Below are 13,007 nucleotides of genomic sequence, written 5' to 3'. Positions count from 1 at the left end.
AACAGAGAATCAAGTGGTCACTCAGCTAGTGAGGCCTACATAAGACCTGGAATCGGAACCCGCAGCTTCCTGGGCATCTGATACAGACAGATCTGCAGAAGCAATGGCATGGAGGTGGCCCCACCACCTGGCACAGCAGGTCCCCCACCTGCAGGAGCACTGTATAATGGCTACAAGCCCCACTGCCCCACAGCACTGTGACTCTGGGCCTTGCTGAGCCTCAGTTTCCCCATCCTGAGCCAGGACCCTGCACACCTCTCTAGCAGGTTCTCTATGGCTTATGGCTTTCCCCAGACAGAGGCTGAGTGCTGCGCCCCACCCAGCCAAATCTAGTGGGGGTGGGACATTGGGTCCTCATCTCTACCTTCACCCAGCTGCATCTTGGGTCCCACCCCCCCCCCAGGCCCAGGCTGGGGCGAGAGGGCCTCCAATCCCAAGAGAGGCCATGGGGGGTGGCGCGGGCCTGGGAGGCGGGAGCTGGAGAGAATTCACTGGGGAAGCATCCTGAATGGCTCATTAGTGCCGATGAAAGCCTTTTTTCATTTCGTCTAAATACTTTAAACAGGGCTCCCTCCGATGTCTATTTGCATAGCTTAAGAGCTAATGCAGGGGGAGGGCCTAGGCGGTGGGGCCAAGCCGGGGCAGGGGGCTGTGCCGAGGGGATGGCGGTGGCGGTGGGGAGGGGGAGGGGGAATTTCCCAGCCTGCTGGGGGGAGGCAGCCACTCACCCTGCAGGAGGGGAGGACAGAGCAGCCCAGAGAATGTCCCTGTGTGCGGTGCCAGGTGGACCTGTAGGTGGGAATCGCGGGGAACTATCTTGCTGTGAGCCAACCGATGTCCCCCTCCGACATGCATGGCTTTGAGCAAGGTGGCCCTTTGAATGGGTGGTACAGTGTCAGCCTGGCTTTGTACATGAGGCCTCTGACTTGCACAGGATCACTTATGCTGCCGCCCAGCTGGGAACCCTTTCCCAGGGAGGAGATGCCTCACCCCTGGGGCCTGCCCTCCTCTGAGTGTGGTCTTTCCCACAGGCCTCAGAACACTGCTGTTTAAAGCATTCAGATTCTCATAAAATCCCTCCAAAGTGCCCTTTATACACTGGTGACTTGCCCAAGATCACTTGTAAGTGGCAAAGCTGATACTCCAACCGGTTCTGCATCACTCCATCCCTTGGCCCCACAAAGCAGTGCTGTTGGGTCACTGGTCTGGGTCCCAGGCTCAGGTGCACTTCAGGCACTGAGTAGCAGCTCCCTGCATCCCAGGCAAAAGGCCTCCTGAGGGCCTGGTTCCACTCAGGCTCAACCCAGAAGTAGTGACCCTGGCTCCACTTGTTTTTATTTATTTGAAAGGAGGAATGAGGGAGAGGCAATGAAAGAGAGCTTCCACCAGCTGATTCAGTCCCCAAATGGCCACAACAGCTGCGGCTGGGCAGGGCCAAAGCCAAGAGCCAGGAGGAACTCCATCTGGGTATCCCACATGGGCCATCTTCCTCTACGGCCTCCCCAGGCGCATTAGCAAGCAGCTGGATGGGAAGTGGAGCAGCAGGGATGCACACTGATAGGGGTAGCAAGCTGCAGCTAGTCTGCTGTGCCACAGCGCTGGCCCCCAAAGTGGGTTTAAATCCCAGCTCCACCACTGTGAGACTTCAGGCAAGTCCTCCTCTCACCTCTCCATGTTTCAGATTCTTCATCAGGTAGGAATAAGATTCCCATCTCACAGAATTGCAGTGCTGATTAAAGAATACAGTTCTGGGAGGGGCTGACACAGAAGCCGCCTGAGGAGGCTGGCATCCGACCCCTCCTTCTGTGGGGCCCTGGATCACACTCTCCCCCTGTTCAGTACCAGCCTCTGACCTCCTGGCCATAGCCCTGGAACCCTAGGGGCCAGGTCCCTGGGCCTCAGGTTTCTAACAGAGTCCCTGAGGCGTCTGAGGATGCCTCCCCAGACATAGCTCATCTTTCCCAGGTTATCTGACCCTTTCTGACTGTGGGTGGCACCTGCCAGGACCGAGTGGCAGCTGATTTCAGAATCAATTTGCTTGCTTGATATGCTATCTCGATTCCATTTAAGCAAGTGTTCAGTCCCCCCAGATAACACAATCAGTGCAGTCGACAGTGACGGGAGGCGCCCATTAGCTCTGCTCCACTGCTCAGCACCCACCTGGCAGCCGGTGGGAAGAGCAGGGCCCAGCATGGTCACTTCCTGAGACAGAGGACCTCTGGGCACTCCCTCTCCCAGGGAAGAGTCCCACAGGTACCTACCCCAGGAGCCACAGGCCACACCTCTTGTTGGGCAATCTTGGAAGGGGACATGTGAGAAGCCCATGTGAGCCCAGGGGGCTCCAGTTTATGTGGCCAGAAGGGCTCTTCTCTGAGATCAGTCTCAGATCACCTGGCAGAGACCCTGTGGCATCTGGGAGGGTGGGCAGACAGAGTGGCCCTGGCTGCCGTGTCACAGGCGCTGCCTGGCCCCTCCATCCCTGACTCAGACAGAAGACACAGGGCACTGGCAGGCCATCTGCTCTAGGGGGCATGAGGCCGGCCAAGCATCCTGTTTGGATGCTGTTATCAGTGCCTGGCGTGGAATGCCAGGGCACAGTTGGGCGGCTTTAGTAGGTATCACTACAGAGAGTGGTTGGGCCTGGTTTCCAGGGCATGGGGGTTCCCAGGCCTTTCTGACCCGGAGGAACTGACAGCCCTCCAACCTGTGCTAGCCTCCGCACCCCACCTTCCTCCCTCCTCCCATTTGTCTGACACATCAGAGCTGCCATGGGCTCCTGAGCAGAATGTGGGCCATCTGGCGCTTCCTCACGCCTGCCAGTCCACGGGGTGGGTGTGAGCCTGTGGAATGACAGCCCCACCACCAGACGTGCGGAAGAACCGACCTTCTCCGTGTGCACTCTGTTATCTCACCCTGGCTGTTTCCCTGCCAGTCCTCATGCAGCCATTTTGAGAGCTGTGAGGATTAGGGCTATCCTCCCAGCCGACTCGGAGCTGGCAGCGTTCTGTAGGAGCTGGATCTGGAGCCAGCATCCATTGACCTTTTCTTGGCAGTTAAGGATCGAGGGAGCCTAGTGGGCCACAAGTAGAATATGCATCATCTCCACAGCGCTGTGATTAGGTAAGTCAGCATCATCAAGAACAGGGCAATCTGTGCCTCACACCAAAGATAGCAAATAAGCTTCCTATTCTGTTACCTGACTGATGGGTTGCACCTGTCTGGGTAACTGTGTTGAGAAGGACTCTGAAGTCCTCCCATGGGGCTTCAGCAAGAAATAGCTAAAATTGATTAGCAATGTCTACTGTGAATTGTGGGAATTGTGGGGTGGGGCAGGAGGGTTGGGTAGCAAGTCAGACGTCCTTTTTTTTTTTTTTTTTAAGATTTATTTATTTATTTGAAAGGCAGAGTTACAGCTGGCTTCCAGATGTCGCTTCTTATCCTGTTTTAGACCCTGTCCTAGACAGACCCTGACTAGTGACATGAGAAAGAGAAAGGAAATTCAAGGAAACATCATATGGTGAAGGGAAATAATGTTATCTCAGTCAAGGGGGCAGACGAGAAAACTAAGGTTGAGGGAGTTTAGGGATTTTTGTTTTTGATTTTGTTTTCCTGAAGATTTGTTTTATTTATTTGAAAGGCAGAGTTACAGAGAAGGAGGGAGAGACAGAGGTCTTCCATCTACGGTTCATTCCCCAAATGGCTGCAATGTCCAGGGCTGGGCCAAGACAAAGACAGGAGCCAGGAGCTTTATCTAGGTCTCCCATGTGGGTGGCAGGGGGCCAAGCATTTGCACCATCATCTCTTGTTTTCTCAGGCACATTAGCAGGAAGCTGGATAGAAAGCAGAGCAGCGGGGACTGGAATCAACACTTCAATACGGGATTTGGGCAGTTTACCTGGCTGTGCCACAATACCTGCTCCTGGATCTGGGATTTGATGCCACATCTACCTAGCCCCAGAATCTGGCTGTTCCTACATTGCTCACATTATGCTCTATAAGCACCATAAAACAGGAAGGGGGTGCCCCAACGCTTTGGTGCAGAGGATTAAACCACTTCCTGCAGCACTGGCATCCCATATGGGCCCCACTGGAATCCTGGCTGCTCCACTTCCAGTGCAGCTCCCTGCTAATGCACCTGGGAAAGCAGCAGAAGATGGCCCAAGTGCTTGGGCCCTGCACCCATAATGGAGTCCCAGAAAAAGTCCCTGTCTTCTGACTCTAGCCTGGCCCAGCCCTAGTCATTGCAGCCATTTGGGGAGTGAACCAGCAGATAGGAGATGTGTGTGTATGTGTCCCCTTCTCTCTGTAACTCTGCTGTTCAAATAAATAAATAAATCTTTAAAAAAGAGCAGGAAAGGGATGGAAGAAATGATTTTCTGAGAAGTGAAAGAAGTGGGACCTAATGGGATCCTAACAAAGAAGTCGTTGAGAAAATCTAAAATAAAATCCCGAGTATGTGAAGCATTTTCTAAGACTAAGGAGCGGCAGTTCACTGAGATAGGAAATGAGTTGATAGCCCTGTAATCGCAGACAGAAATTCATTATGCCAGGGGCCAGGACTCTTGCTCAAGTTCTCCTTTCAGTTCTTCAACTGGTTGTGTGACTTGGAGTAAGATGCTTCCTTTCTCTGGCCTATTTTCATTGAGCAACATTGGGGATGGCAAATATTTACATCCGGTACCAGGCATGGCTGCTTGGAATCTTGTGTTGAGAAGGATTCTGAGGCCAAATCTGAGTTTAGCTGGAAGTCATGCGATGATCAATTCATAATGTCTGCCTCTGGTGCTGGAGGAGAAAGGGCATCTCGTGTGCCATCCTTGAAGTATGCGATGTCACCTCACTTCCTGCTCTGAGATGCTATCGCTCCATGGTTCTCAACAGTGAGCACACTCCCTGAAGCTCTCTGTCAAAAGAGAGATGGATCTCCTGCTGCCTGGGCCGGCACGCCACTGCTCACTGTGGCGCAGAGGAGAACCTCTGATCATCTGTTATTATTTCAGGACTCTCCTCGGAGGCCCCAACTGTGGGGGAGGGGCAAGCCGCAGACATGGAGGACATGGATGGGGAGCTGACAGTGGCCCCCACACCTGAGCAGCCAGACCATGGCGTCCGCTTCGTCACCACAGCCCCCACCTTGAAGCTGCTCAACCACCACCCACTGCTGGAGGAATTCCTACAAGAAGGACTGGAGGCTGGGGAGGAGGAGCTGAGGCCGGCCCTACCCTTCCAGCCCGACCCACCTACACCCTTCACTCCAAGTCCCCTGCCCCGCCTGGCCAACCAGGACAACCGTCCCGTCTTTACCAGCCCTACGCCAGCCATGGCTGCAGCACCCACTCAGCCCCAGTCCAGTGAGGGGCGCTGGAGTCTGCAGTCAGAGCCCCCTGGACTTCATCTCACAGCTCCCCTCCCGCCAGGGCCCAGCATGGCTGCACCCACTCTGGGCCCAGGGGCAAGGCCCAGTACCACACCCCCCAGCAGGGTGTGGACTCCTACCCAAGAGGGACCTGGAGACATGGGCAGGCCGTGGGCTCCAGAGCCCATGTCCCATACCACAGGGCTCGCAGTTAAAGGGACCACTGCCACCGCCACCGCTTCAGGGGATGATGAGGAGAGTACCACCACCACCACCATCGTCACCACCACCATCACCACAGTCCAGCCACCAGGTCAGCTCCCTGATGGCCGGCAGATCTCAAAGTGGGTGTGGGGTGGGGCAAACTACAGGGCTCCTGAAGGCCTCTGCCCTGAAACTGTGCTGGTCTGCCCAGCCCTTTGGCTCTCGGGGCCAGCCTGTGGGAGGTGCATGGACTGGAACCATGGATCCAGGCTCAGGCCAGAGCCTTTGTATGTGACCCGCCCCCAGCTACGGTGTTGAATCTCCTGGAGCCTTGCGCCTCGTCTGTAAAGCGGTGATAAGAAAGCCCACCTCACTGAGCCATTGTGAGCCTGGAGATGAGATCCTACTCTGCAGGGGCTCAACAAAAAGCGACCCCTTCCTTTCAACAGGAGGACAGACGTCCCCAGGGTGGGCTTCACCACACAAACACGCTGGACCCATTCATTTCAGTGGGGCTGGACTTAACCTTTTGTCTCCTCTTGCTTCCCAGGCTCTTGTAACTGGAATTTCTCAGGCCCAGAGGGCTCTCTGGACTCCCCCGGAGGCCCCAGCTCACCCCCTGATGTCAGCCTGGACTGTTTCTACTACATCTCCGTCTACCCTGGCTATGGTGTGGAAATCAAGGTGAGCAACCTGGCTCCATGAGGGCCCAGCTGGGGCTGATGTGTTATGGGTTCCCAGAAAAGTACCTGCTATTGGGGGCGGGGCAGTGCTTCAGGCATCAGCTGGAGAGAGCCCATAGCCAGGGCTGGGACATGGGCCTAAAATCTGGTTGGATTCTCTTCGGTGCACCAGGGAGTGGGGAGGGTGATGCTCTCAGCCACCAATGCCCTAAGCCCAAAGGGGCTGTAGGAGGGACAAGTGTGCCCATCCTCTCCCTCCAGGGGTTTGGTCAGGGGCTCAGGAGAGTCTGAGGAGGGGGCTGTTGTCTTGGCTGTGCAGGGGATTGGGAGAGTGAATCCTGCCCCTCCCACTTCCCCAGGAGCCTCTGAGTCAAGAGCAGTCCCCTGGGACTATCTCCACGTCCCCTCTGCACCAAACAGCTTGCAGCTGAATGAGCTGAACTTTCTTTCCCCAAGAGTCCCAGGTGCACCTGCTGCTCCCTCTGCCTGAAAGGGTCGGCCCACCCCACCCTCCCTGGGACTCACACCTGGCATCACTTTCTCTGGGAATTCTCTCCTGATCCCCAAAGCCCCTCATCTTAGCTCTGCTGTCTACCTGTCTGGTTATCTCCATCCGCCTCCCTAGATAGACTGTGAGCTCCTGGAGGGTGCCTTGTAGGACAGGGCCCAGAACAGGGACTCCATGGACCCCCTTGAATGGGCAAAGGAATGGAGGAAGGAAGGGAAAAGTGCACTTGGCCTGGATTGTAGAGATTGACAAGATAGGGAGGAGGGGCATTCTGCCCAGCTGAGGGACTCGGGCAGGGGACTGAGGAGTCACAGGGAAGAGAGAGAGAGGAGGGGGGATATGTAGGACAGGACATAGCCGCAGCCCATGCATGCCCACTGTATCTGGCCCAGGAGCCCACTCCTCCTGGCTCTGGGCAGTGCTTCCAGTCCTTCCCTCTGGGACATCAGGTCCAGGTTCCTGAGCCAGGCCTGCGGACGGGAAACCTTCGCCTAGCCCTACAGGGTCCCTTCCCTTCCTTCTCTAACCATTTGCTCCTGCTCTGCCAAGTCCCGTGCCCCCTACTCTGGGCTGACTGCAGGGTAATTAGGAACAGCCACCCCCCCTCTCAAGCCATTAGCACTCAGCGCTGCTTAATTAAGGTAATTAATGTAAAATCATCACCTAATGAGAGGTGGCACCGGCTGTGGTTCACAGGGTGGAAGGCGCCAGCTGCAGGTGTGGGGAAAGAGGTGTGGGGGGCAGATGCCAAGCTAGATGCCCCCATGCAGGCCTAGGCTGGCTCCACCTGCCTCCCAAGCCTACACCCCCCACAGAAGGCCCGGGGGTGTGGCTAGGCCTGGCTCTGGTACCCTCCACGGCAGGGGAAGGCTCTGGTTCTGCCTGTCCCTGACCTGGCCCAGGCACAAGCCCCACCCTGGAAGCCCACCTCTTCCCAGCAGCCATGTGTGATGTCTGGGGTGGCCACTGTTTTTTCATCAGAATGCAAAAGCCGTTACCAGGCAACCTGGAGAGGAAGACCTGCCATGGCCTTGGATTGCTGTCAGGAAATATGGCAGATTCAGGCCCCAGCCTCTACCCTGGCACCATAGAGGCAGCATCCTTGGGGGCCTTGCCACTCCTGCTGGCCTGAGAGGGTGGGGCCAGAGCTGGGTGAGTGCCCAGTTTAGGGGGGAGCAAGAGAGTCAGCCAGGACTGAAGCAGGACCTAAGGTTCTTCTCCCTCCAGGGTCCGTTCCAGCAACTTCTGCCTCTACTTAGGCCTCCTGGTCACACCACCCAGGGCCACTTGGGACCTGGAGAATCACTGATACTGCAGACCAGTACCCACTGGATAGCTGGGAAAACTGAGGCCCAGTCAAGGAGAGGGGATTGCCTAATGTCACTCAGCTAATCACTAACTCATGGTTTTACATGAATGGATTTGTTCAGCAAACATAAATTGAGTGCTTACTGTGCACAGGCCACTGAGGACACAATCAAGTCACATTGGGCAGAGAGAGACAGAAATCATAAGCAAAGACCACAGAAAGGGACAGGGCTGGGAAGCCTTGGACTATGGAAATTCCAGGACAGGCGTCCCACCAGCCTCGACACCTGCTCTGGGGGAAATCAGCACGCAAGCCTGGGCTGAGGAGCAGCAGGTGTGGCAGGTCTGGCTGGCTGTTTTGCACAGGTGACTTTGTTGCATAGGAATGGGGGTGAGAGTGAGGCTTCCAGACTGTGCTTCTGCCAGAGCCTCTGCCTGAGAGAGACAGGCTGTGCTGGGCCTTGGGGGCTGCCCTCTGCTCCTCAGGCAAGGGGAGAGGGTGCTGCCTGTGGCTTCTCCCCACCGTGGATAAATCCCTGCCTGGTGCTCCGTGAATGCACCCCATCACTCAGGGTGGGTGGTTGGGAGGCGGTCTGGGGAAGGGGATAGGAGGGTCCATAGGACTATCTTAAGGACCCACAAATCACACACCTGAGGAGGTCAGCCAGGCCCTGTGCTGAGCCCCTGTCATGTGACTGCAGTGCTGTCCTGAAGTCTGGGGCTCCGTGCAAGACCCTCTCAATTCCCTTTTTGTTTGTTGAGGAGCAGCCTCAGGAGTATCAGCACCCCCAAAAGCCCAGTTCTGCACAGCTTGGGCCACAGCCCCTCATAACCTGCTGCTTCCCCTGCCTCCCACCTCCCGTCATGGGGCTGCAGCTGTGGGTTCCCTCTTAGGCTAAGGGTCCAAGCTACCCTCAGGGAGGCGGCCAGGTTGGGTTCCATAATCAGAGACGCTTGCCTTCTTCGCTTGGGAGTTGGGGCATTGGGGCAGGCTCTTCCGCTCTTTTTTTTTTTTTTTTTCTGACAGGCAGAGTGGACAGAGAGAGACAGAGAGAAAGGTCTTCCTTTGCCGTTGGTTCACCCTCCAATGGCCGCTGCGGCCAGCGCGCTAATCCAAAGCCAGGAGCCAGGTGTTTATCCTGGTCTCCCATGGGGTGCAGGGCCCAAGGACTTGGGCCATCCTCCACTGCCTTCCCGGGCCACAGCAGAGAGCTGGCCTGGAAGAGGGGCAACTGGGACAGAATCCGGCGCCCCGACCAGGACTAAAACCTGGTGTGCCAGTGCCGCAAGGCGGAGGATTAGCCTATTGAGCCGTGGCGCTGGCCTTCGTTCTTTCTTTTTTAAAGATTTATCTATTTGAGAGGCAGAGAGAGAGAGAGAGAGAGAGAGAGAATCTCCCATGCACTTGCTCATTCCCCAAACAGCTGCAACAGCCGGAGCTGGGCTGATCCAAAGCTAGGAGCCAGGAGCTTCTTCTGGGTCTCCCATGTGGGTGCAAGTGTATTAGTAAGAAACTGGATTGGAAGTGGAGCCGCAGGGACTCAAGCTGGCACCCGTATGGGATGCTGGTGCTGCAGGCAGTGGCTTCGCCTGATAAGCACAGCAAGCAGGCCCTGGGCTGGGCTGTCTCTTGGGAAGTCCAGAGAAGCCCCTTCAGAATGGGTGAGCATAGCCCTAAGGCCCAGGTGGATCCCACCACCCTCTCCCCAGGCAGCCAGGCTCCCCCAGAGGGCTCCGTGCCTTTCTGGGTCTGGCGCTTGCCTCTCCACTGCACTTGGCATTCCAAGAGCCTTCCCACTGCCAGGCTCCATCTTGGCTGGGTTGCTGTGTGTGCCATCTGGAGCCTGGGCACAGCTGCCCACAGTCCTTGCCCTCATGCCCCAGGTGGCCCCTTGTCACACAGCTCTCCCATACCAGGCCAGCTGTCACTTTGATGGCCAGAACACCCTGCCCTTCTAAGCTGGGTCTGGGCCAGGCCTGATGCAGCATCAGGAGTGGGGTGGCAGGCCTGTGGGGTGGCATTTCCGGGAAATGTCTATTTTCTGGCTTCAGGAAAGCCCATCTGAGGGAGCTGGCAGGAGCACAAATGGGTTTGGCCCCATGGATTTAGGCCTTTCCTCCCCATCTCTAAAAGGCCTTACCCCAGAAGACGGTCTGGAGGGCCTGATCAGAAAGGCAGAGGTCTGGCATATAGGACTGGGGCTCCAGTGCTGGCTCTGCAGCCCACCTCTCAGTGACTGGGCCAAGCCCTTGGGCTTCTCTGGGTCTCAATTCTCCCCCTATAAAAGGGGTTTGAACCCCATGATGCACAAGGCTGCTCCCAGCTGGTCCCTCTGCATGTACCTCTTGCTCTGGGTTCAGGAAGTCTCACCAGCCCGAGTGAGCACTGGCACTTCAAGCTTCGGCCCTACTTCCTGGCACAGTGCTTCCCAGGCAGAGCCCTGGCAGAGGGAGGTAGGTACAAAGCCAGTTGCCACCAAGGCAAATGCCAAGGTTTTCCTAACATAGGGCCCAGGATAGAGGGCAGCAACTCTGCTCAGCCCCTTACAGCCAGGATCTAACTTAATCCTTATATGACATGGTGACATTATCTGCATTTCACAGGCAGCCAGGGCCTGTCTCAGAGGTCACATGACTTACCTGAGATTCCTCAACCGGCTCGTGATGGAGCTGGGACTGGAGCCCAAGGCTAAGCAGGAGACTGGCCTGAGTGTGGCGCAGGGCAACGCCAGAGCAGGGATGGATGGCTTTCTGTCCTCACTCCACCCCAGCCCCTTTGCTCAGCCAGCCTGGTCTGCTCCTGGAGTTCTCCCAGTTCTCCTCTGCACTCCCAGGTCACATCCTCCACTGCCATCCTCCACTGCACTCCCGGGTCACAGCAGAGAGCTGGACAGGAAGAGGAGCGACTGGGACTAGAACCCGGGGTGCCGGCCGGCGCCATAGGCGGAGGATTAGCCTATTGAGCCACGGCGCCAGCTAAGTTCTCCCAGTTCTGAAAACAGAGCATTGGGCCAGGAATCATGGTTCCTGGGCCAGAGTCCAGTTGAGCTTGGTCTCCCTATGAGACCAAAGGTGATCTCTGCTCTCTGATCTCAAGGGGCCCTTAGCCGCACAGCTGGGTTAACGCAACCTTTCCTGCCTCACTTACTGACATCTCATTGCAGAAACTGCCAAGGGCCTGGGGAGGGGGGTGGACAGTACGCTTGTCCAACTGCTGGGGTGCAGGGGCACACACATGTGAGGGGCAATGTGTGTGAAGGTGCACTTGTGCCAACACGTGTCTGAGAGGGCTGCATGCCTGCAAGTGGGTCTGTGTCAGAGGACATACATGCAGCTGATGACCAGGAAGTCTAGTCAGGCAGTGGTCAGCACCTGGACAAGGGTGGCAACAGCACTCAGGAGCCATCCCTGAGCTCACCCACCTTTGCACAAGCGTGTGCAGTAACTAGCGCCATCTCACCCATGGGTCATCCCAGAGGGATGGTGCTGGGGATCTGACAGGCAGCTTCCACAGGGGCAGTGACACACAAGGCCACGTGCCAATTCCTCCCCCACTCCTGCCCTTGTAAGCGGCCGGGTTCCTTCCTGGGACTGAGGCTGTGGGCTGCATTATGAGACAGCCCGGGATCCTGTGGGAATTGTCCTCGGCTCCCCGGCTTCTGTCTTCCCCCTCCCTTGCCCCAGGCCCCCTCCTCTGGCTGGCTAGGGGTATGGGAAGACAGTCCTCATGAACAGAGCTGACATTTCAATCTGTCTCCCAGGCGCTTCAGCTGCCTGCAAATTGCATCAAGACTTCATCAGCCCCCTTGTCGGACACCCAGCTCTGTCTGGCCCTTGTCAGCCTGGCCCTCAAACAAGTGACAAATTACATACCAGCCACTGCGGCAGGCCTGCAACTGGGTGCTTAAAACCCAAGGGACCAGAGCTGCCCAGGCAGCTTCTGGCTGAGAACAGAGGCCTGTCTGCATGGGAGCCAGGCCACCATGAAGGAGTCGTGCCTCCCCCAGACCAGAAGGAGCCACAGGTTCTCAGCTCCCTTATTCCCAGCTTCGCAAGATGCATGGCGGGGAAGACAGACTTGTGGGAATTCAAGTCCTAGCGTCTTGAGAAAAAGCTAGGCCAGGGCAGGATCCTCCTCTCTGCTACACCCGTGGGCCTGGAGCCTGGAAATCTATTTCTGCAGGAGATGCTGCCGTGAGGTTGAGAGGGGAGGGAGCTGTCTTTGCCTCTGGCGAAGCAAGAGAGGGTCTCTTAATAGCTGGTGACCTTTTGTGAGTTCCTTAGCTTCTCAGAGCCTCTGTTTACTATGGGGATTTTGGCACCTACCTTATAGAATTGGGGGAAGATGAAAGCGGATGCCTAAAGCATGGAGTACAGGAGCACAAGGCTTGACACATTGTAGGTGTTCTGAGAGCAGTTGGGAGTGCTGCTGCTGCCGCCACCACTACCAGCAAGCCAGCAAGATCGGGAGCAGGGAGCCAGAGGTCAAGCTAGAGGTGTATGGGGAACTGGGAAGAAAACAGTGAATTCAGCACTCCTCTGCCTTTGCCTTCTTAGTGACTGCCCTGCAGTGAACGTGCTCCCTCCCTCCCCCTCCCTCCTCCCTTTGCTCTGAGCCCCACCTGCTCCAAGTGCTTCCCCAGAGTCTCCAAGCCCTGGGCTGTCCCCTCCAGGATTCCTGCTGCACGCATTCGGTTCCACTTAAGGCGGAATTACATGCTGCCTGGCGTCTCTGGGTAATTACAGATTCCACGTGTGTGAGCCTTGTTTCCCCAACTCTAGAATCACAGAATCTCCAAGTTGGAAGGGACCTCATCCGGCCTCCGCCTGCTGCAGGAATTCCCTGAGGAGCGTCCCCAGCAGATGGTCAGGGAGCCGCCACCCAAACAGGCCAGGCGGGCGGGGCGCTCCTTGCACAGAGGAGGCGCTTCTGCCCCCAGGGCCCTGC

The 13,007-nt window shown here is 56.7% G+C and overlaps 1 protein-coding gene across 4 annotated transcripts in view; it reads left to right on the top strand.

The window, feature by feature from the left end:
• The window catches only part of SEZ6 (seizure related 6 homolog), a 44,331-nt gene that overhangs the window by 16,618 nt on the left and 14,706 nt on the right, over positions 1 to 13,007 (top strand). For all 4 annotated transcript variants that reach the window (XM_008271002.4, XM_008271000.4, XM_008270999.4 and 1 more), the window contains exons 2-3: positions 5,001 to 5,669; positions 6,111 to 6,244. In XM_008271002.4, the coding sequence (XP_008269224.2) occupies positions 5,001 to 5,669; positions 6,111 to 6,244 (803 nt within the window). The remainder of the gene's footprint in view (positions 1 to 5,000; positions 5,670 to 6,110; positions 6,245 to 13,007) is intronic.

This window comes from Oryctolagus cuniculus, chromosome 17 (genome assembly GCF_964237555.1).
Source record: "Oryctolagus cuniculus chromosome 17, mOryCun1.1, whole genome shotgun sequence".
Lineage (NCBI taxonomy): Eukaryota > Metazoa > Chordata > Mammalia > Lagomorpha > Leporidae > Oryctolagus > Oryctolagus cuniculus.
Note: the sequence above shows the minus strand (reverse complement) of the source record. Positions and strands in the feature narration are given on the sequence as shown.